The sequence below is a fragment of the Mustela lutreola genome, chromosome 5, assembly GCF_030435805.1.
Source record: "Mustela lutreola isolate mMusLut2 chromosome 5, mMusLut2.pri, whole genome shotgun sequence".
Taxonomy (NCBI): domain Eukaryota; kingdom Metazoa; phylum Chordata; class Mammalia; order Carnivora; family Mustelidae; genus Mustela; species Mustela lutreola.
The window spans coordinates 50,786,277-50,811,061 of NC_081294.1; the positions used below are offsets into that span (position 1 = coordinate 50,786,277).

The 24,785-nt window shown below is 51.3% G+C and overlaps 1 protein-coding gene across 4 annotated transcripts in view; it reads right to left on the reverse strand.

Moving 5' to 3' along the window:
- Nucleotides 1-4,538: 4,538 nt before the first annotated feature.
- Nucleotides 4,539-24,785, reverse strand: part of CCNJL (cyclin J like) — a 55,422-nt gene continuing 35,175 nt past the window's right edge. For all 4 annotated transcript variants that reach the window (XM_059174204.1, XM_059174207.1, XM_059174203.1 and 1 more), the window contains 3 exons: nt 9,442-9,744; nt 8,138-8,297; nt 4,539-6,682 (listed from right to left, as the gene is read on the reverse strand). In XM_059174204.1, the coding sequence (XP_059030187.1) occupies nt 6,259-6,682; nt 8,138-8,297; nt 9,442-9,744 (887 nt within the window). In that variant the 3' untranslated portion in view covers nt 4,539-6,258. The remainder of the gene's footprint in view (nt 6,683-8,137; nt 8,298-9,441; nt 9,745-24,785) is intronic.

Here is a 24,785-nt window from a genome sequence, read left to right on the forward strand (position 1 = left end):
TCCGGGGTGGGTAACTGCTTCCCCCCCAGAAAGCTCATCCAGCGAAGCCGGCGCTTTTCAAAGCCATCTTCACAGACCACCACTAGGTGGCGCTCCACCACCCACCTGACGCCCCAAGAGGACAAGGTGGGAGTGTCTGTTGTGGGGGCGGGGCGAAGGGTGGGCAGTGAGATCCAAGTGATTGGGTTTTGGTGGCCGAGTGTTATGTCATCTACGGGTGACATGGCATTGGAGGCTACTTGGGTTCCTCAGACAGGCATTTCTAAATTTGAAACCAATTCCTACCACTTACCCATACAGAGACCTAGAGCATTCCTGAACCCCAGTGTCTTGGTCTGGAAAACGGTGGTAATAATACAAGCTCTTGAGAGAGAGAGCATGAGCGAAGTGTCAAATACAGGCCCTGGAACATTGTAAGCGCTCATTAAACAGCTCTAAGGGCCTCTCTTGCAGTTCTACTGGGGAGAATGGGAACAGGTAGGGCCAGAGCATTTAGAGCAGAAAAAGTGTCCAAATTTGGCTGTGCCCGAGCATCTCCTGAGGGTCCTCTTAAAAGGACCGCTGGGCCCTACGCCAGTCCTCCTGAACTGTACCCTTAAGGATGGAGACTAGAGAACTGTCCCTGTGCAGTGCTCCCCAGCCACAAAGGACTTTGGAGACTCTTCTGGGTCCCAAGCCTCCCATGTTTGCAGAAAGCATGACTTCCTGTGTATCCTGCCCATTGTGTCCATCCAGGGCAGCAGCCTGAAATACTGGTCAGAGCTGGCCCAGCAGAAGCCAGACCACTCGAGTTCTTCCTTAGAAGCTGGAGCTGGGTCCGAAGTGAAGCTCAGAAACTCACCTGAGTTCCCAAAGAAGGGAAAGGCCCAATTATTTACACTCTATCTCATAGAACTCACTGTTGAATAATGATACTGTACATTCCATGCTTAGTTACCATAAGCCCAAGCTGATAGCCTTCCCACCTTAGAAATGGGGAGACAGAGAGCAGAGTGGTGGCTTTTTTCAAGGTCATCTAGTTAAGATCAGACAAACTCGACCTTCCACCTCTGAGGCCCAATGCTCTCACCTATATACTAGAAGTTTCACACTTCCAGCCAAAGAACTATTCTAACTTACAATGTATTTTACTGGTCTTCTATTGTGTTAAGAATTTTTAAAATTTAATTTTAAATTAAATGAAAAATTAGTAGGTTTCCTAGAAAGTACAGATTCCAGTGGCTCTGGAACTCTGACGGTTCAGCAATGTGGAGCTTATGTCCCTGAAAGGTACTAACTGACCAGAGCAGAGTAGAAGCCACATCCTCTAGGGAGACGCTAGTTTCACCGCAGTACCCACTGCATCATGCTGTGTCGGTCACTCAGCTGGACTCACTGTGTTTCCTGCCTGGTCCTGGTAGGCATCTGGACTTGAGACTCCTGCGAAATGCTATGACCTTTCTGCGGAAATTCAAGTCACAGAGGTTTTCCCTGAGAAACAGAGAATGAGGTGAATGAGGGCTGGTAAGATTCTTTCCTAGGCATGTGGTGCCAGGGATGGGCAGAGCCAGTCCAGAGGCAGGGTTCCTCCCAGGGGATGCTCTGGGAAAGGCCCAGCCTGGTCCCAGCTCTCCACCTTCACATGGGGTTCGGGGACCCTCCCAGATCAAAGCCTGCTGGGGGAAGACAGCTGGAGCCATAAATCACGTTAGCCTAGGGCAGATGTGCAAGAAGCCATTTCTGTATTTCTGTTGCTGAGTTTGCCTGCCACGTCGTCCATCAGGAGAACAAACGGCTGGCAACCCTTTTCTTTTATGAACCCATATCCCTTATCCTGTCATATCTTCCCCACCAGGTGAGTGCAGTGGTGAGCTGGGACCGTTACAGAGCCTTTTACTCATCCAAAGCCCTCGAATGAGGTACTACAAGGCGGCAGAACAGATTCAAACTGCCAGGGTGTGAACTGTGACTCCTGCCTTCCTCACTGCAAATAACTTCTCCGTGCCCCCATTCTCTGATCTGTATAATACGGCTAATAATAGTTCCTACCTTGTAGCGTTACTAGGATGATTATCAACAAGAGGAGCAAATTCCTTAGCATTGCACTTTGTACACAGTAAATGCTCAATAAATGCTAACACCTATGATTCATGCCACCGTCACCAGGTGGTAATATCCTTCATGTTCTACTGGGGGAAGGTAGCTGAGGGCACCACCATCAAACCAAGTAAGCCAACTAACAAGATCATTTCAGATGGCTTTAACAGCTATGAAGAAAATAAGAGTAACGAGTGACTAGGGTTCTTACAGACCTCTTTGGGAGGTAACACATGCTGAGGCTTCTTAACCTCTCTACTGCTGTTACTTTGGGCTCGACTGTTCTTTTTTGTGGGGGCCATCCTGGGCTGTAGGATGTTCAGCAGGGTCCCTGGTCTCTACCCGCTATATGCCTGCCACCCTCCACCCCACTAGTGATGACCCGGAACATCTCCAGACATTGCCAAACGTCCTCCAGGAGGCCAAGAATGGGCCCTGCTGAGAATCACGGATGGAAAGGATGAAGGGAGAGGAGCATGCTGGTGGCAGAACAGGAGGCGGGGGGCGGAGTTTGAACCCAAAAGGCATGAGGAAGTGGAACCTTGACCCCAACGCAAATCCAGGCATTTACGATGTTAAACCTAAAGGGAAGCAGGTTCTCCTTGGAAAATGCATCTGCATGTCCCAAGCCTCCACATGGCTTGGCAAAAGAAATACGGCATAGAACAAAGAAAGAACTGCATAGAACTGCATAGAACAAACAAGGATGGAAGAAGGTCTACGTCAAGAGCTCAGGCGGCTCAGAAATTCAGACAGGCATGCAGTTTCCTTCCTCTGTCTTTTGGGCCAGAAAGCAGGCCCTGTGTGAAGTCCTCCGCTGGAATGTCAGAGAAAACACGCGTCTGAGTCACCTGGAAGCCAGCTAGAAATGCAGATCTCCAGACCCCACTCCTCTTGGAGAATGCCCCATGCCAGTGTGCAGGTTGCTCGGGTTTGAAAATCTCTGGAATGAACCAGGTCAGCCCCAGAGGGGCCTTCAATGCATCTCTGCGCTTTTTCAAGCTTTCCGAACTACTGCCCAGCATGGGCACGAATCAAATCCAACACGGACGGCCCATGGGTGGAAGAAGTACAAGAGGATCCCTCGGGGCAAAGGCGGGCAGGAGCCCAGGACCTCTGTGGCTCAGTCCCCTTCTTGAGCCCAAAACCACACTACTCAACCAGCTCTAAAGTAACTGGTGGAGAAACTGAGGCCTAAAGACAGAGGGATAGTGAAGTGGGTGCTCTTGGTAGAGCCATGACTTGCCTTATTGTCGAATCCCCAAAACCTAGAGCCTCCTGCCTCGCCTGGCCTGCACACAGCAGGTAGGGAGCCCTATCCCCAAGCCCTGCCCTGCCCTGTCAACACGCCTGGTTCCCAAACAGCTATGGGGGCTGGACCTCAGCCTCATGCCCTGAACATGTATCTCCCCACACCTCCCATCCTCACTGAAGGCATCCAGGCTGTGTGAGAACCACTCAGCGCCACGCTTACACCGCATCCCTAGAAGGGTTGACAGCAAATTCCATCATCGACTCTATGGTACATAAATTTTTACTTTGTAACCCTCCTGACAGCAGTGTTTCATCAGCAGTATCTTAAACACGGTGCCCTGGTCTACTTGGCAGGTTTTCCTTTAATTCTTCTTACTGGCATATAAGACAATGGTGCATCCTGAAGGGGACTTCATGTTTGGTTCTGACATGCATTACGTCGCTTAATCCTCAGGAGAACCCTCCGGGGGGAGTGTTATCACCCCCACTTCAAAAGGTGAGAAGATGGAGGCTCAGGGCTGTGGAGGCAGCTGCCTCCCGACAGCCAGCAAGTGGCTGTGGTGAGTCGTACGTGGTGGCCTGGCCAGGCTGCGGTGCACGGCCATTTAGTCAAACCCCAGTCCAGGTGTCGCTGGGAAGGCATTTTGTAGATGTGACTGAGACCCTTCCAATCAGTAAGCCTTAAGTACGGGAGACTACTCTCCGTGTATGCGCATGGTGGGTGTGTGTGTGTGCTTATGCTATCAGGTGAGGGCTGTAGAGCAAAAACAGGTCCCCTGGAGAAGGAGTTCTCCCCCAGAGACTGTGGCAGAAGTCTTGAGTTTCTGGCTTGCCCCACACATTTTGGACCCCAGCCTCCTGGCCTGTCCTCCACAGTTCCTGACCTGTCAGCTCCAGCTGGGTGAGCCAATTCCTTACAACGCATCCCTCTGGCTACATATATCACAGGTTCCGTTTCTGTGGAGAGAGAACTGTGACCAGTACTGGTAGAGCTGGGGTGTCCAACCTTAACTTCTGCCACGGGTATCCCCAAGGAAGCCCAGCTCCAACTCAGGGGGGCAGCACCCAGCTCCACGGCGGCCAGTCTCATGTTGCCCACACCTACCCCATCCCCCTGACCCCCCCCAGCCTCAACTTCCCAGCAGGAGGGAAGACATGCCCCGGGGCTGGCGGAGAGGACAAGGGCAGGAAGAGAACAGAGACCAAGAGCAGGTGACATGTTTATTGCAGGATGCCTTCTTCTGCTGCTGGGCTGGCTGGGAGCTCTACTGGGGGGCCCCTCACAAGCCCCAGTCCCAGAACAGATGGACATATTAACTTGGAATCCAAACCAGTTTCACATAAATAGAAGGAGGTTGGCAAACGAAAAAGAGAAAAGCAACAAACGAACGTGTAGTTATCCCACACTCGAGTGACAAAGGGGCAGCAGCGCCCTTATCCATGTCACCTCTTCTTATTCTGCTCCTACGTGGAAGCTTCCACTCGCTCTGGAAATCACCTTCGGATCCAACTCAGCAGCATGTAGCTGCCTCCCTGGCAGGCCCTGAGCCAGTCTCCTGGACTGGCTCGTAAGCCAAGAAAACCGAGATGGGTTCTTCTTCAAACAAACAAACAAACAAAAACTGCTTCTGTGGTTCTTTGCACCTCCCAGTTCTGATGGGTGAACACTGTGTCCCCCTGACCCCAAACCAACCAAAAAAAAGCAAAAACACAAACAAACAAAACAATGAGCACAAGCCATGAGTCAGAATAGAAACATATTGCACATGGTTACAGGAGTCTTCCTGAGAGCCCAATTGCGGCAGGGACCCAAATACTGGCTTTCGATCCAACCAATCGCTTGCCTTTCAGTGGTTGTGACATATACCCATGCACGAGCCCACTCCCCAAGTCAGCTGGCATGAAGCAAATATTCCACATTTTTATCCTTCCCTATTAGCCAAACTCAAAGCCACGGCTGGGTTTAACCTCGTGCACCATTAAGCCCATGGTGGAGGGAGGTGGGGGTTGTTAGTGGTAAACCCTTGTCTACCCTTCAATCACTTTTTTCCTCTGGGTGGTTGTTGAAGTTCTACAGGTGAACACAGCATCCAAGACGTGGAATCTTCTGGAAGTGAGAGCCTGGAAACTGGCTTTCCCCAACCACAAGCTTCTGAAAACGCATTTTCTGCTGTTACAAGCTGGGTTCGAACCTACAGCTTGCATGCGACAGGCAGTGTGGCAATCTACCTTTTTCTTCTCCTAAGGAATTTTCAAGTATCATAAAATCCCTGATACAGTATGTAAACAAGATATCTTACTGAACAGAAAGCTAAGTCACTTCGGGAAGCAGCAGCGGGTGAAATATCTAAAAAGCCAAATAAGGTTTTAGATTTAACAACAAAAGCAAGACAACCACCCACCGTGCCTTAGAAGGCAGACGCTCAGGCAAAAACACACGCAGGCTCCTCTGTACGGAGCCAGGGAAAGAGCACCAAATTCGGCATCTGCCGGGGGTCCTGAGAACACGTCAGGCAGTCCCTCCTTGTTCAGTGTCACCGATGCCGGCAAGGAATAAAGTCTTTGATGCCAGACACCAGACATGCTCGTGGACTGACCGGTGTCCAGTCTCCTGGCCTCTTACCAGGTCTTTCTCACTCCACCGGGTCCCTCCTCCAGAGGACTGTGGCTGAGCCGTCCCCCTGCACCCCAGCTGCACATGTGGAAGACGTTTTCCAGAGGAATTCACTCGGGGGAGGGATGGCATTGACTATTTTGCTCTTTTGTTGGCTTTCATTAAAAAGAACATGAACCCTCTGTGTTCGAAGTCAGCGAGGCTCTGTGGGGACGGCTTCCCCGTTGCCTCACTCAGCCGAGCTCCCCTGAACCGTGTCCTCTTCCTCTGCCCAGGTGAGTTTCCAAGGCCTCCCTGTGGGGACCAAAGGTGCCCTATCTGTCGAAACAGCCTGTGGGGAACGCGTGGCTTCCGCTGAAGTAGCTGCTTCCGTAGCTGGTGGTGAGGCAGTGCCTGGGCTCGGCTGTGATGGCCATCTGCACGCGGAGGGGCGCGGGGAGGGACACAGGGCACACATCCAGGGGCTGGAGGGTGGGGTACAGGGTGTGGAGGGATGAGCCGGATCCCCCAGAGAGCAGACTCCCGGAGCGGTGGGCCTGCAGCGAGTCCCGATAGGCCAAGCAGAGGTCCTGCACGGGGGTCTGGAACGAGGCCAGGCCCGGCGTCGCTGGCTGGCTGAGGCTGGGGTAGGCGGGCGGCTGGAACAGCACTTGGGTGGGGGCAGGGGCTGTGCTGGGCACCACTGCCAAGGCCTGGCTCTTGACTGCGACAGCGTCCTTGAAGACGTTGTCATAAGCTCTGAAAGGAGAGGACCTGGGTGAGACCTGAGGTCAAAAGCCATAGCAGCAGACCCCTGAGTGAGCCCCTAAGTGGAATTCGAGATCTGTGTGCTTGCTATGACCCCACGGCCGCGCCCAGCCCATGCTCACTGCCCGCAGGGCCGTCACCGCTCTTCTCTGACAAAACTCAGACCTCAGACCAAGCCCGGATCTGCTTCCTACAGAAACCCCTTCTGGCCCCTGGAGACTAGCCTCGCTGTCCTCTAAGCTACTACACTGGCCCATCTCAGCAGTCAACCCCCTAGATGATAAATTCCGGGTTACCATCCGGCCCCTTGCTGAGCGCAAGCTCCAGGAGGGATAGCCCGGCAGCTGATGAGAAAAACCTCTGCCTTCGAGGCACCCCGGAACAGATCTCAAGCCAGCCACCCTTGGGGCCTACGTTTCACCTTCTGAAAAGGGGATCAACAGGTTTATTTCCATCTTTAAAAAAAGCTTCCCATAAAGCTTCTTGAAATAACAATTCCATTAATCTAACAGAGACTCAGGTTAAGACTGGAGCACAGGGAGGCCTCGGATCTGAGAAGCTGGGCATCCCAGAAGCCACCACCACGGTGAAGAGGCAGGGCTGGTGGCTGCAAATCTGGGGGCACCTATCTGCATTCAGACCAGAAGATATGCTCTGGCTCTGAGCACCTTCGATAAACACAGATTTTAAAACAAGGTCCAGGGAGCAGGGTGGACGGCTTGGAAGAACAACACAAAGGCAGCCAGCTACCAGCAAAGCTTCCTTCACCAGGAGGCTGGGAGGCAGCTCTGGGTGGGGGAGGGGGCCTGGCCCCTTGGTGAGTGGGGCCAGCATCTAGCAAATGCTGCCACCTGTTGGGCGAAAGAGGAAAGGGGTGCAGCTCAGGGGACTTCTCAGTTCTCTCTGTCTCCTCCCTGAGGTCACCACTGAATGCTTCCTCCTTCAATACCAGTTTCATAGCGATGGATCTATGCTGCCCTTACGCACCTTCTCTGATACACCCAGTATGTCCTCCCCAGTATTCCCACTGAGGCCTCTTATGTTAAGCCCCTCTGAGCTTAGCTGGCTAAGAGGTCAGCTTTGTGGCCACGTCTAAGGAAAGTAGCTTATCACGAGTGTAATCATTCAGTGTAACCATCCATAAGGCTGACTGATGTACCGGGGCTCAGAGCACACAGCCCAGACACTCAGAAGGGTATGCACACACAGTTTCTCTTTTCCCCCACCCCTTGACCTTAACATTGCAAACCCAGAGCTACCCAAAACAGGAAGGTTCACCTCTGCAAACCTCAATTCTATCAGTTGTCACCATGGCTCACTTTACGGGAGACACTGCCTAGGGGAGCCACCACAGTCCTCTGACTCTGAGAAACTGTGTAACATGGGTCTCAAGGGCAAGTGCCTGGAAGTTCCAGAAACACGGAAAGATCAGGGGGTGGAACTTACACCAGGAGGATTTCAATGCACGTGCTGAGATGTTCTAGGGTGTAATTTGAGATCCTCTGTAGGTCTCTGGTCCAGTAGGGAGAAAGCTGAAGGCAGATCCTGGCAGCCCCAACGCAGGCCGCAGCAACCACAGAGGGCGGGAATTTGTAGAAAATATGATCTGAAAGAGAACCATGGCCGTCAGCACCACAGAACCTCGCTCTGGGCTCCCAGGGCCTCAATAAAAACCTGCTGAATGAGTGAACAGCCATAAGCATCTGATACTCAGAACTAAAGGTGAGGAACCTTCTCCCCCCTCAGCTCGACGGACCTATGACTGGCCAATCAAAACTACACGTATGTAAGGAATCCATGAGCTGTTTTGGTACACGGATACGGCGTGAAATGAATCTTAGTGTCCTACTAACATGTCTGGCACCACGGGGAAGCCGGCCCTTCTCATGTGCAAAGGCCAACTCCTCAGAGGCCCAGGATTTTCACGAAGGACACTGGGGATGAGTGTGTCCTCGTTCTTATACTGCTTATCATTTCTGACGACTTCGGCATCGGCCTGTTAAAGTCAGAGTCAAGCAGGTGGCATTACGGTGACAGGAGCCGGCACAGAGCCAGACTCCTTCAATTCAAGTCTTAGCAATGACCTTGGGTAAGTTACTTCACCTCTTGAGCACCCGTGGAGGAAACAGATTTGTAAAACAAGAATAACAGAGTGATTTTCATGCGGAGTCACTGGGAAATTCCAATGACATCATATAACCCAAAGCACTAAAATAAGTGGCCTGGTTCACAGTATATGCTCCACTAATGCTTGATATCCTAATTGTTGATCTTGTTACTCGGAACCATTTTGGTTTGGGGCGGGTTATCGGGGGTGGTTGTATCAACAGTATTTCTGACCTGGTATTTTAAGATACCAAGATACTTGGATTTTAAGACAGTGGGACGAGTCAATTCAAATAATGTCCCCAAACAGGGTAACTTTATTGTTAAACATTATTACTAAAACTTACCCCTCCCCCACCCTACCTGTACAATGACAGCTCTTCTGGAATGACCTAAGACCTAATGATCATAAGAAAAATTAGCAGGTGATCAGTACATCAGTAGGGTGCCAGCCGCCGGTATCCAAGCTGCTATTTATCGTTACACAGTATCAGTAATGCTGGAAGACCCACTGCCCACCCCTTGTGGACCCCTGTGAAGTAGGAGAGTTCTGGGTGGATGGGCTCTCCTCAGTAAGGACTCCGTGCGTGGACATGCCTCTGTGTGGTTGGGAAAGGGGAACAGGTCCGGCCGTCGGGCCTCACCTTGCAGGGTGACCTCTAGGAAATAGTGGGCGTACTCCTTGAGGCACTCTTTGGTCTTGTGGGGGCAGGTGGCAGGCCAGCTGTGGCAGTGTTGATCCTTCTGGCTGACGGAGGCCAGGAGGTAGTAGTCCAGAAAATGGGCAGGTGTGGGCAGGCAGAGGTTCCAACTGAAGGCCTCCAGGAGCAGCAGCTCCGTGTTGAGCAGCTCCTTCTTGGTGAGGGTGAAGTTCTGGCCACTCAGGACCCTTGTACTGTTTATCTGCTCCAGCTTGGGGACGTGGTCTTCCCTATCCTCAAACTTACCTGCGAGAGAAGCAGAGGTTACTGGAAGACGGCACTTGCCTGCCCCAAGAGGTAAAGACCCACCTTCAAGTGCCTGGACAGTGCAGGCAGAGAGGACAGAAAGCTACCTACTGCCAAGGGACCAAGAACACAGATTCTGGATCTGACACTAGGACTTGGCTCCCCAAGCCATCACTTCCAGCTGCGTGATCGTGCCCAGGTGTCTCACCCTTTCCGTGCCTCAGCTGCCTCCTCTGTAAAATGGAAACTAAACCTCCTAAAGCTTGTCAGGGACAATGAGGATGTGCACACCACATGTTCAGGCCAGCACGTGGAACACAGGAGGTGCTCAGTGGCCATTAGCGACAGTAGCGAGGGCCTGGGAAATAACGGAGCCCTCTCTCCAATCCCGTCTGGCCCTCACTAGTTCAATCTCAGGTCAGGGGTCAGACAGCCAGAGTCAGAATGACCTTACAAATCTGACCCTGCCCCCCCCCCCCCATGTAGAAAAGCCCAACAATGGCTCCCCATCCCCTCAGCCCTGGGTTTAAGCCCTGTCAACAGGTTTTTAGCTTGGATTCCCTCAGAAACGGTTTGCTTCGGAGGTGAGCCTAGGAAAGACGGGTAGGTGGGGAATGTGGGAGAAGACAAGAAAGGGAGGAAAGGCAAAAAGGGAACATTATCTTGAAGTTATCCATACCCCCACCTTCACTGCAGCACGGACTACAATAGCCATGACAGGGAAATGACCCAAGTGTCCACTGACAGATGAGCAGGTAAAGATTTGGTCTTTATATACAACAGAATAATATTCAGCCTTATGAAGAAGGAAATCCTGCCATTTGCAACAACACGGATAAACCTTGAGGGTATTACGCTAAGTGAAAGAAACCAGGAAGAGAAAGACAAATAATGTATGATCTCACTTATATGTGGAATCTCAAACAGCTAGACCATAAACACAAAGAAGAGACTGGTGATTACCAGAGGCAGGGGTGGGGGAAACTTGTGAAGGTGTTCCAAAGGCAAAAACTTCCAGGGGCACCTGGGTGGCTCAGTCAGGTAAGCCTCTGCCTTCAGGTCAGATCATGATCTCAGGGTCCTGGGACGGAGCCCCGCATCAGGCTCCCTGCTCGGTGGGAAGGCCTGCTTTCCCCTCTCCCTCTGCTGCTCCCGGGGCTTGTGCTCTCTCGCACATGTTCTCTCTCTCAAATAAGTAAAATCTTTTTTAAAAAAATTCTCATCACTAGAAAAAAAACTGTATGTGAGGTGACAGATGTTAACTAAACTTACTTTGGGGATCACTGCACAATACATACATAGATCAACTGGTTTTTACACGCGTGAAACTGTGTAATAATAACTGTGTAATAATACAACGATGTGCTCGCTTCAGCGGCACATATACTAGACTAATACAACGTTAAATGTCAATTATATCTTAGAGAAAATGGGTGTGGGTGTGACATTATGGACTTCCTCCTTCCTCCCTTGGAGTGCCATGCTGGGAGTGCAGGTCTAGCCTGCTGGAGGTGGGGAGACCACGAGGAGAACAGAGGTACCCAGGCAACAGCCAGTACCACCTCTCAGACACACAAATGAGCCCTTCCAGCCGCGTCCCTCCGGGGCTGGATGAATGAGCACGGATGAAACTGGCAGAGGAAACGCCAGGCATGCAACCCACATCACTGCTGTGTAGATCGCCGAGTGTGGGCACGATCTGTTTGGCAGGAACAGATAACTGCGATATATTCCTATCAAATGGCAGCGGCAAAAAGATGTGAAACACCCCCACACAGGCACGTCACACAGCTCAGAAGGTACTGAAGGAACCGAAGGAACCATGAATAAATACCGGAAGGTCCTGGAAACAAACGGCATGAAACAGAGCTGCATGGGGCTAGACACAAACACACATTAAACACGAGCCTCAGCGACCCCATTCCAGGGTCAAGGGAACCGAGGTGTTTACACAGCAATCCTGGCACTCTGCAGGGGCTGGGAGCTCCAGGGGCGGCCTGCACGGTGGGAGGCTCTGCAGGTGGGGCCGCCACGGGCCTCCCAGCCTTAACCCATCCGGCCCTGCAGAAACCACACACACCTGGCTGTGGCTCCGTCCGTGCCCTTCTCTGAAGCACCCCCCACCCCCAACCCCGGTGGCCCACCAGCCTTCATCTACACAGCCCCCTGCCTGGGGCACTCTTCCCCTTCCCCTCTTCGCTCTGCCAACCTCTCTCCCTGTCCTTCACCCACATCCCTGCCCCTTGGAAGCCTTCCCTGACCACAGTCCCCGTCCCACCTGACCCTCACAACACAGTGACTCCCGAGCCTGGCCTCAGCGTGGTCGCCTGTGGCCTCTGAGCCCAAGCTGACTGCAGACAGAACAGCTGAGTGAGTGTCAGGAGAGACGGGGCAGCCTGCTGAGCTCAGAAAGCACGCGTCTGTGTGCGCCGATTAAAAGCACGACAAACCATCTACACACCTGTGCACCACAGTGAGCTCCTCGTGACCCAGTTCCCATCAGATTTCCACCCTTCTCAGGAGAGAGAAGCGAGGAATCACTTCAGGCTGCCTTACAGCAGATATAATGCACATCTCAGGCAGACCTCAAAAAATGTCCCTGAGAAATGAAACACGGCCTCTGGGAAGCAAGCATCTCTGTCTTCTCAGAGAGCCGTAAGGAGGCCACTACGCAGGCAAAGACAGTGTGACACAAAGCCTGGTTTCTGCCGGGCAGGAGCAGAGACGGCAGAGTGGCCCCTCCACAGCTGACCACAAGCCCAGACCTTCTCCTTCCGGAGCTCTAACGTCAGGACCCAAGCCTGGCGGGGTGCCACCTTCAGGGCGCACACCTTCCCCTGTCCTGCACACAAGGGCAACTCAAGCAGGAACAGCAAGGTCAATGCTGCCCAAGGGGCAAGAGCCGCTTGTATGGCTGGAAATCCTGGGGTGGGGCCTGGCTGACGAGGCCTTGCCAGCCCCCTACAGCCCCCTACACCCTCCCTAAGCAGGGGACCCTTCCTCCAGCTGGGAGTACTCACCCCTCACTCACCCTATCATGCGTTCTCCGGTTCCGAGGCCACCGGATGTCATCAAGGCACTTCTCATGCTCAGACTACTTAGTATCAACTAGTAATATTAATGACTAGCACCTAACCAATAGGTCATTAAATAGGTTGAAGCCCTTGAGGACAAGAATCTCGTGTGACCCATCTGCAGTTTGCCCCCAGGTCCCAGCACACTGCCTGGTAGTAACTGCCCCATGAATATTCGTTGAAAGGATGAATGGTACTCTCTTAATAGCTGAATTTTAGGCCATCTTAATTGTCCTCTGATTCTCTCAGATTACCTGCATCCCCTAATTTTTTTCTCCAATGAGCCTATCTTTGTGCAATTTAAAAAGAAAGAGAAAATATTTTTGCAAAATTGTGATGTTTTCCCTGAACCTTGTGCTGAACTAAGCCAACTCTGTTCACAGTCACTCAGGGGATACAGGGACTCATTTCTTCCCCAGAGCAGAGGGTGGCACCGTGAAGGTCATAGCCCCAGCAAAAGCGTGTATCAACCTGGGGGTGGTGCTAAGACCCTCGCCCAGCAATCTGCTCTGACCGGCAGCTGTGCTCAATGAGATTAGTTTCCTGCCTGCCCTCAGAGCTTTTCAAACCTTTCAGAGCTCTGCCTTTTCCCTCATCACCAGGCCCTAAAGGATTACCCTTCAGTGGAAGGGGCCATGGATTACTAAGGCATCTGAATTCACCTGCTACCCAAGCGGGAGAAGCTGCTGCAGGCCAGGGCCAGGCAGAGCGGGGTCTGAATCCTCAGTGAGTTTGCTCTGGACCTGACATTTGTCAGAGCAAAAGCTCAGAGAACTTCGCTGCACATCTAGCAGTGACCTCGTAGTTCCTGCTCTTCGCGGCTGGCCGGCAGACCCCAGCTGAGCAGCTACTCCCCAACAGGAGACAGTTCGTGGCCAGAAAAGATTTTATGAGTTTCCTGGTGCCGCACGTGCCTGGCGGACACTGCCTCCCCTCCTCCCACGACGAGAGCGCAAGAGCGCGCCAGCCCTTTGTCCCGGGTGCCTCGGCCACCGAGTGCGGCCACTCAGCCGCTTGCTCCTTATCGACAAAATGCATTGACACCAAATGCCTGGAACTCTTCAGGCAGGTCCCACGGGATGTGTGAGGGACAAACGTCTGAGTCTTTCCAAGTCAGATCAGAGCCACACACTCACAGACTATGACTCCTTCAACGTGCGTTGTATTTGGAAAACGTTCAAATCCACAGGAAAGATGAAATGATGTTAACAATGAACACAAATGGCCCTTTAGCCAGATTTACCAAGTGCTGACTCTGAGTCACATTTGAGGGGTGTGTGTGTGTGTGTGTGTGTGTGTATACACACACTGGTTTTGCGGGAGGGACCATTTCTAGCCAAGCTGCAGACGTGACATGCCACCCCTGGACAGCATCCATGCCTGACGTCATTTTCCTACATAATCATAACGTTATTACCAACCCTACAAACATCAGCATTAATGCAGTAACATTTTCTTTCCTTTCTCTCTCTTTTTTTTTTTTTTTTTTTGAAGTAGGCCCCACACCCAACAGGGAGCTGAAACGCACCATCCTCCACCGAGAGTTGCAGGCTCCTGGCTGAGTAGCCAGGTGCCTCTGCAACAGCATTTTCTCATACTCGATCCACATCTGACTTTCCCCCAACAGTCCCCAAAATGCCTTTTGGAACTTTTTGTTTTTCTGGATCCAGATTCGACAAGGCTCACACATGGTGCCTGTTACATCTGTTTAGTTCCATGCTTTGCTCTTCATGGCACTGACTCTGGGTGAATCTGCACCCATTTTCTTCTCAAATGTCCACGTTCTGGGGATGCCTGCCTGGCTCAGTGGTGGAGCACGCAAGTCTTGACCCCAGGGTTGAGTTCAAGCTCCGCGTCGGGCCTAGAGCTTACTTAAAAAAAAAGAAAGAAAAAAGAAAAATTACGCCCCATATTCTGGACTGTCTCCTCAGCACCCAACAGGTTGGGTAAGGAAACTACAGAGGCCATGTTCTGTCACTTCTTACCGGATCCCATCAGGAGTTACATCATGTCAGTTTGTCCCAGCAATAGCGATGCCACATTAGATCACTTGGTTAAGGTGGTGGGGACACCAGATCTCTCCATTTTAAAGGTACCATTTTCCTGTGAAATTAGTAAGGAATCTGTGAGGTGGCACCATCAGACTCCGTGAATATCCTGTCCTCCAACAACCTAATTCAATGCTTTGGCATTCACAAATGAGTCTTTCCTGAACAAATAATTACATTGGAGTTGAAAAAGTATTTTTTAACAAAAGATTTTATTTATTTGACAGAGAGTGAGCGAGAGAGGAAACACAAGCAGGGAGAGTAGGAGAGGGAGAAGCACATCTCCCCGGGGAAGGAAGCCTGGGATCATGACCTGAGCAGAAGGCAGAAGCTTAAGGACTGAGCCACCCCAATACCCCCGAAAAAGAATTTTTAACAATTCTATCACTCTATCTACATTTTACTTTCTTTCTTTTAAAAAAAAAAAAAAGATTTTATCTGTTTATTTATTGGACAGAGAGAGGGAAAACAGGCACGGGGAGTGCGAGAGGTAGCCTGATACAGGCCCAAGCTCAATCCCAGGACTCTGGGATCATGACCCAAGCTGAAGGCAGATGCCTGATGACTGAGCCACCCAGACGCCCCATCTACATTTTTCTTTTTGGATGGTCACACCACCCAAATTTGAGCAGGGGGAACCTTATCGACATACTTTTAAAGACTTCTTTTTTTTTTAAATCCTAAAATTCCCCAAGCACTCACCCTGGGTCTGGAGCTCAGGCAGAGAAGCACGTGAGCCCTCAGCGCAGCGGAACCTGTGAAGAATGCTGTTGAGAGCCCTCTGCACACCTGGCTGACGGTTCCTCCCGCTTCTCCGGGGGCTGGTGCACAACCTGGAAGGCCGCAGCCAGTCCACGCAGGTCACACAATTACCGTGCTGACCACAGTGAGTCTAGCCAAGTGGCCTAATCAACCACAGAGGCAAGACAGCTGTCAATTCAGCAAGCCTCCAAAGGGACCCTCACAGGCCAGCTTTTCATGCCCCCCCCCTTTTTAAAAAAAGATTTTGTTTTATTTATTTGTCAAAGAGAGAGAGCGGGCACAAGAAGGCAGAGGCAGAGAGAGAAGCAGGCTCCCTGCTGAGCAAGGAGCCCGACATGGGACTTGATCCCAGGACTCTGGGATCATGACCTAAGCGGAAGGCAGTGGCTTAACTGAATGAACCACCCAGGCGTCCCATCCTTTTTTTTTTAATAGCATTTTTGCTTGTTGTGTTAAAATGCACATAACATAAAATTTACCATTTTAACCATCACAGTTCAGCAGTCTTCCGGACATTCACACTGTTGTGCAACCAATCACCAGAACGCCTTTCATCTTGCAAAACTGAAACTGTATCCCCATGAAACAGTAACTCACTGTCCCTGCTCCCCCCTCCCCTGGTAACCACCATTCTATTTTCTGTCTCTATGAACTGACTCCTCCAAAGCCTGGCTTTTCTTCTTCCACCCAGGGTCCTAGCAAACAAGCCTCAAGCTGGGCAAACAGAATTCCTGACTTTTCTGAATGAGGGCCAAGAGACACAGTATTTTTAATAGCTGAAAGAATGTTTTATTTTGGAAAATTTTAAATATAACAAAAAGAGAGAAATGTTATAATGAACCCCCAAGAAGATGTTACCTACCTCCAACAATCATCAACATTTCGACGCCCTTTAGAAAAATTCCAATATGAAACAGTGCACGTGCAGAGTAGAATTCTGTAAAACGTCAGTGGGGCGCCATCTGTGATATCCAGGCATAGGGCTGCTCATCCATGACTAAGCAGGTGGCTTTACACACTGCTTCCTGTGAACCCCCCGTCCCGCCCCAGTCAGTCCTTCAGGTCCAGCAAGATGCTGGATGGCTCAATGGGATAAGCCTCTGCCTTTGGCTCGGGTCATGATCCTGGTATTGAGCCCTGCCTGCATTGGGCTCCAGCTCTCCATCAGGCTCTCTGCTTCCCCCTTCCCCTCTGCCTGCCTCTCTGCCTACTTGTGATCTCTCTCTCTGTGTCAAATAAATAAGATTTAAAAAAAAAAAAAAAAAAAAAAAAAAGGATGCCTGTCTACAGACTCAATTAGGAGCTAGACCTAGGTTCCAATCTGAGGTCAGTTCTTGGCTAAGGAGAACCAGGTTTTAAACAGCTGGACCCCCTTCCTACCTAAAGAAATGCAGTTCTTCTCTCTCTCTCTTTTTTTTTTTTTTTAAAAGATTTTATTTATTTGACAGAGAGAGTGCAGACAAGCAGGGGAGGGTAGAGTTTGGAGCAGCGGGCTCCCCGCCTAGTAGGGAGCCCCACGTGGGGCAGGATCCCAGGATCACGACTTGAGCCAAAGGCAGACCCTCAACAACCGAGCCACCCAGGTGCCCCTAAAAATATTTTTAAAAATAGGCTTCACACCTAGCATGGAGCCCAAAGGAGGGCTTGAACTCACGACCCTGAGATCAAGACCTGAGCTGAGATCAAGATTCAAACGCGTAAGGGACTGAAGCACCCTGACACCCTAAACTGCATGCTTTTAAAAACAGGCAAAGCTACTATTCCCCAAGAAGGGCCACTCTCCTATTTTAAAGCCCCCCCACCTTGTCATCTGAGAACGAGAACAAAATCGGGTTAGGAAATGAGACCCCCATGGCTATCCCACACCCCTCAGAAGCCCTCTGTCCTACTCTGTAGGGTGCTAACGTTAAGGGATAAAGAACCACTCCAGAGGCTTCCCAGTCTCACCTGGCCCTCTGGGTGGGCCCAACAGCTTCGGAGGTGACTGGGAAGGGCTGGGCAGTAGAGGTAGCAGAAGCCCAAGGGGAAGCTTTCCCCGGTACCCAGGGGTAGAAGGACAGGCCCATGAGTTCCCGGGCAGGACCAAGCTGAATGCAGACCTTTTGGCTGTTAGTTCTTTCTTCCACAGATTCTTCCTTCCTATGAGGGCAAAGAAGTGGCCACCAGAAGGGGCAAATATTTAATGTGAGCTTAGAATATTTAATGTGAGCTGAGAATATTTAATGAAAGCAGAGAATTCTGTGGCCAGAGAGAGCCCAGGTTTTGAAGAAGGCCCTGACTGAAAACAGGTTGGGAATACCCTCCCTAAAAGTCTCCTAAGTTCAGGCTCAGGTGCCAGTTTTCCATCCTTGCCCCCATAATACAGATACAACTGGTGTGATCATCAGGAAACCCAGACCGCCAACAGTGGTAGTAGGGAGGCTTGGGACAGCACGGGCACGGTGACTGGCTCTAGGCCTCGGGCATAGACAGCGCCCATAAATGGCAGCAGCTGCTGCTCTGTAAGTTACAGAACATGGTATTCATCCTTTGCACCCCAAATCTGCAATCTTCTTCTAAAGTCCTGAAAGGTACAGATGAACCAAATTTGGTAGGCAGCGCTACAAGATATTTTCTTTTTTCTTTTTAAGATTTTTTTTTTTTTTTTTTTTTGACAGAGACAGTGAAAGAGGGAACACAAGAAGGGGGAGTGGCAGAGGGAGAAGCAGGCTCCCCACTGAGCAGGGAGCCCAATGCTGGGTTTGATCCCAGGACTCTGGGATCATGACCTGAGCCAAAGGCAGATGCTTAACGACTGAGCCACACCGGTGCCCCAAGCCATATTCTTACAGGCTCTGAGAAAGGGGAAAAATAAACTCAATAAAAGGTCCCCTCCAACAACCCTCCCCCACCCCGGCTGCCGATACCACTGGCCCAGCTGTGTTGGACGTAGATTGGCTCCAGCCTCTTTCCCCTGGACTGTGACCCTGAACTCCACTCTGGGGCTGGAAGTTCCAAGGTTCAGAGAGGGAGGCAAAGGGGACTCTAGGGCCCACAGCCTTTCCCAGATGGGTCCTCCCTACAGGGGCAGGAATTCCCAGTCACTGAGCTGGCCAGCAAGAGGCAGAATGCGCACGCACCAGGGTCTGAGCTCTGGGAGCACAGGGACCGCCGCGTTTGGTTCTCTGCTGTAAGCCTGGTTCCACCACATCAAGAAACACAGGCAGCCGCTGGGGAGGGCCAGTCTCCCAGTGCATTCCAGTAGTAAGCCTGGGGGCTGGGAGTGTCTTCCACTTGGAATCAGGAACTCAGAAGGACCAATGAGTCCATTGTTCCCACCACCCAGCTGGTCAGCGACAGAGGAAAATTGGAAATCTGGTTATCTGATCCAGGAGGGCAGGGCTCCTGTGAGTCTCCTAAGAACATCACAGCGCCCCTTCACCCAGCACAGCATCCCATCCCGCAGAAACTTAATACAGATTTATTTATTTATTTTTTAGTTTTTAAAAAAGGTTTTATTTATTTATTTGACAGAGAGAGACAGTGAGAAAGGGAACACAACCAGGCGGAGTGGGAGAGAGAGAAGCAGGCTTCCTGCCAAGCAGAGAGCCTGATGTGGGGTTTGACCACAAGACCCTGGGATCATGACCTGAGCCGAAGGCAGATGCTTAATGACTGAGTCATCTGGGTGCCCCCAAATTTATTTCCTTAAATAATGAATAAATGGCTCCACAGTCCAGAGCATCTCGCAGTCACGGGGTCCCCGCTATCCCAGGAAGTCTCCACGGCTGTCTGGGTGCATGGTGGATGCGGGCAGGAGGCCAGCTGTGCCCTGCCCTCTCCCCAGCTAAAGGCCCTGTTTGCACACCCACTCTCGTCTTCATCCCCCCTCTGCTTTAGTTAGCACTCCGATCCCAGAGCCTTTCCATGGAAGATGTGTACGCTCCACAGGACCCACTCTCCTCTTCCAATGACAGGACTGATGTGGAAGAGCACGTCTCTGCGGGGGACACTTTCTGTAATAAGGAACCATACCCCGACCCAGCCACCCAAATCAGCTTTTCCACTAAAAAAATTCCTTGGCTTTCTGTAGTTACTGGAGGCCAGAAGGGGGCTTCATACTTGTCTCCCTCAGGGACACCGTTCATAGGACCGGCAGGCACCGTCTTTCTCAGGAGCCATGGGAGACAGACTTTGAGCAAAGTGACTGATGGAGAAGCCAGGAAACTGCTCTGAGGACAGATCCCTCTCAAAGGCTGTTTTGCTTGGCGGAGCAGCAGAGAGGGCATGATGATGACTCTTATGGTGACTTCCCTGGCTTCTACAGAGGCCCAGCCACTCGCAAAGTCTCAACATCTTGGCCCCTGTGACGGGCATAACTGACGTGAGAGCTCAGTGTTCTGGAATGGTGCCCGGCGCCCCACCAACACCGGTCCTTGCTATCGGTGCACTTCTGTCGATTCGGGGCCAACTGTGCAATTGTAGTCACAGGGATAATGACAGGTTGGTTTCTGGACAGGGTCTGATAAAGGGGGGAGAAAAAGCCAGGGATGGAGCAGAAAAACCCTCCAGCTAAAGGGAGGCATCTGTGAAGCCGACAGCAGGGGCGGGCAGCAGGGAGCGTCCCCTCCCCCTTGACCTGCTGCAGAGATCTGGAGGTTAGGAAATGTCCTGGAGAAAAACCCTCTGGTCTCTGGGGCCAGCTGGGGAGACCTGGCATGAAGGTGCACCTGGGACCAGGCTTGGGTGAGTTTCATCCTTGCTCAGGAGGCAAAGAAAGATCCTTACAGTGGCTGACAGCCCCAGGGAGACTGTGAGTAGCTGCAATGTCTACAGTCCCTGTCCCTGAAGAGGACTCATTCCACACGGATATGTGTCCCAGGCACCGAGCCTCAGAGACAATGGAGCACACAACAGACCTGGCCCCGTCCACAAGCTGCTTTACATTGTGTCCCTCCTCTCAGCACCTGTCTCCCTCCTCCCCCAGAGCAGACTGCTCCACCCACGGCTGCATCTCCAGTCTGCACAGAGCAGGGCTCAAATACCGGCAGGATGAATGAATGAGCAAACCAAGGAAGGAATGACAGCACATTTCTGACCGGCTGAGGCAATTCCCGAGTCCTACTTTGGAACCAGAGACAAGAGGGGAGGTTGTGGGTGGTTGTTCTCTTCAGGAGGAAATCGTAAAAAGGGCCTCCCAGGTCAGAGGTGGCATGTGGCCAGCTGGGTCACACACCGGCTTCCTGTCAGGCTGCGAGGACTTCCCTGTCTCAGAACGGAGCCACGGGTACAATGGTGTCACACAGTGGCTCTGGCAATTCCTGGGCTCCTTTGCACTCTGGTTCACGAATTATTTCCCTGACTACTTAAGAGCCGAGGTGACAGGGGGAGAGGCCCCTTGTCAGGGACACAACTGGCACCTGGGGCCGCGGCTGAGCAAGGGCTTCCTGCAGAGGGACGGCGTTCTCTTCTCTCCAGTAACAGAGGTCGCTGCTCCGCGGAATGCGCCCCACCAGCTCGCAGGGGGCCGATCGGGACCAGGGCCTGATGGCGCTGTGGCTGCAGGGAGAGCCAGGAGCGAGTCCTCCTGGCCTGCAGGGCTAGAGGTGTGGACATCAGGGGTCCCGGCACCTCCGCTGGAGCAGGGGAAGGAGGAGGGGAGGCCACGTCGGCCACGTCGGCCACGTCTCTCCAGGCTAGAAGGGGAGCGGCTTCCAGCCAAGAGACCTGGTCCTGAAGACCGAGGAGTTCACCCTGGTCAGCCAACACGTGGGTCCGCAGGCTCCACAAAGAGCCAGGAGTCTCCTAGCAAACCTCGCCACCTGCTGGCCTGTCTTCCCGGGGGCGGCCATGGAAGGGAGCCATCCAGCTAGCTATAGGACAAAGGCGGCTGTTGTGTGTGGTGGCTGAAAGCAAGGACTCGGGGAGATGCCCGAACCCTCGGGCAAGTCACCTAACCACCAACGGTCTATTTTATAAGATTGTTCTGAGGATCAAATGAGTAAACCCGTGCAAAGAACTCAAAACCCTGCCTGGCATATAAACAAGTATTACCCTTCCCTGATCACTAGGGCCAGGATCTGCCCTCCACCCCCAAATTTTGATTACAGAAAAAAATAATGTAGTGAATTTGCAAGTAACTTATTTTATTATATTTTTTTAATTAAGTAGGCTCCACACCCAACACGGGGCTCAGACTCACGACTCAGATCAACAGTTGCAAGCTCCACCAACTTAGCCAGCCCCTTATTTTAATCTTGATTGTTTTCACTATTTTCTAATTTTCTACAAAGAAGAAATATCACTCTCCCACTGGAAAAAAAAAAAAGTTTAAAATTCTCAGAGGATGCCACTGATGGGACCATAGAAGCCAGAAGCAGCAGAATAACTGCCAAAGAAGGTTCCAGAACATGATTCTGCCTTAGTCCAAGACTATCTCAGTGTGAATCTGCTTTACAAATGCCCACAGTTTCCTAGAAGAGTTCCAGGAACCCCAACATGTCGGTGACAAAGAAGACACTTTTCCTGTCTAGACACTGACATGCCTGTAATTAAACACTCAGGAGGAAGAGGCAACAGATACTTCTTTAAGATAATCTTGAAAATCCAGGCAAACACAACTAACATAAAAATCACCTTGGGACACCTGGGGGGCTCAGTCAGTTAAGTGTCAGCCTTCGACTCAGGTCATGATCCCAGGGTCCTGGGATCGAGCCCCGCATCGGGCTCTGCTCAGCAGGGAGCCTGCTTCTCTTCCTCTCTCTCTGCCTAACTCTCTGCCTACTTGTGATCTCTGTCTGTCAAATAAATAAATAAAATCTTAAGAAAAAAATCATCTCTAATCTCCCCACCCAAGGGTATAATGGGCTGAGTCTGAAAGTTTTAAAACAAGTGGACGTTGCCCTGCTAGTAGGACTCTGAGTCACGCTGACTAGGTGGTGGTGGTGGTGGGGGTTCCCAGCAAAGCGCAGGCTGCTGGGACCAGCAGAGCAAAAGCTCTGGAAACTCAGCGGTGGCTCTACCAGTGGGGAGTGGCCCAATGAGTAAGAACCCCATAGGTCTGCCTCTTCACTTCAGCATTAACAGGAGAATATTTAAATGCAATCCTGGATGTAACATGCGACAAGGTATGGTAAGACACATCCAGAGAGGGTTGAAGTTTAAAGTAAACGAGAAGAAAGACACTCAGCTCCCAGCAGCCAAGCTGCAGGTAAATGTGGAAGATCAGACAGGCACCTGACGTCAATCTTGGTCCTTTTCCCTCTAAGACGTAGGCCAGGCTATTCTCCTGAAAGTAAAGACACTTAGATCTTCTTAGAAGGGCCACTGGCTTGGGCTGGGCAGGTGCCCAGAGCCCTGCTGGTAATCCCTGGCTTGAAGGCTGCTTCTCTGGGAGATGCCTTCAGATCCTAAGCAACATGAGGACGGGGACTTGATCTGCTTTGTGCCCCACGGTACCCCAGGCTCAGTGCATAGTAGGTATCAAGTGTGTGGATTGAGTTATCTTCAGTGACAAGGGCTGTAGATATTTCGTTTGCCATCGCCTCCCCAGATACACAACTTCTTGTATACAGCAGAGTCAAATAAATGTTTTTTGAGCAACTTGCCCATGTTGGGGGTCAAGGGCTCCTAACACTCCCATTTTCAACTAACCCATGCATCTTAAGATTCCTCCCTTATTCTCCCCAAACACACACACACACAACCCCCCGCCCCAAAACCCCACTTGGATCCCAGAACCTCAGGCCCTGGACCAACAGGCCTGAGCACTAAACCTGCTATAAAGCAAACAACATTTCTGAGTTTCTGGCCCAGTCGGCTTTCTGACAGACACATCACCCAGAATCCTTTCCCTGAAAATAGTTCTAAATAAGCCTGCCAGCCTGCAGAGATGGGAACAGGAAATGGAAAAAGTCACCATGTCCTCACTCACTTCCCTGCAACATCAGAGCCGTGGGCCCGGATGTACTTGGTGTGACCCTCATGAGACAGGCCATTTTTTCCAGTGCGCCCCATGCTGTGTGGCTGCCAGCGAAATGCCACTGATTAGGAGATGCACATCGATGTTGCTGCAGCTTTCTGGAGGAAATAATTGATGGCTGTCACATGAAATGCACATGTGGAATGTCAAAGCCATCCCGATTCCTGAAATGTAAGGCCACGGTAGGGAGGAAATGCTAGTACTCCTCCTAGCCACCTTTCTTTTCAAAGTTTTTTTTTTTTTTTTTCAATTTATTTTGTATTTTTAAAAAGATTTTATTTATTTATTTGCGAGAGAGCTAGTAAGCAGAGGAAGCAGCAGAAGGAGAAGAAGGCTCTTTGCTGAGTAGGGAGCCTGACGTGGGACTCGATCTCAGGACCCCAAGATCATGACCTAAGCTGAAGGCAGATGCTTAACCAACTGAACCACCTAGGCGCCCCTGCTACTAACCACCCTTACACGAATTACCTCCTGTCAAGGGAGGCAGCCATATTTCTTTCCTTCCAAAGGTTTAATCCTGTAAATAAATCTTAAGCTTTGTCTAAAGTACACCTTAAAAAAAGGACACCTGGGAAAACGGCCCCCTTTGCATCTGCTGGCTACAATCAGTGCCCTAGAGGCATCTCAAGCATTCCCAGTTTGGGGGAAGAGCTGTGTGCTTAACCTCCTCAGGCCTTCCTTCACTCCTGTCTACCAGGAGGGATTAACACTGCTTTCAAGTTTCCAGATCTCCAACAGAGACCCCATCCCACCCCCCTTGCCCTGCTGTCAAAGAAGCTGCTTGGAAGAAGCAGCAGTTGCTAAGTAATCAAAGCAGGGGTGACTGAGGGGGAGTGAAGGTGTTTGACTGGGAGAGATAAGGGCCTCTCCTAGAATTTCCTGAGGTCCAGAGCATAAGCCCTAGACAGGCAATGGCTTCTATCTGGACCTTTGCTAAGAGATGAGGTTATTGATTTCTGGCTTAAGGAGTCTTAAAATCCACTGGGTCTGGGGAGCTCATGTCTCATCTGGGCATGCTGGACAGGGCAGGCAGACAGGTGGGACATGAATGCACCCCTTGCTGGGAGCACAGAAGAAAAGCCACAAGTAGACACCTGTGAGGGGCCAGCAAAGGGGAGGGACACTGCAACTCTTCTGGTGGTTTATTTAGGTGGAGAAGCGTGGTTCCAAAGGCTCCCAGAAATTAAGCTCAATTTA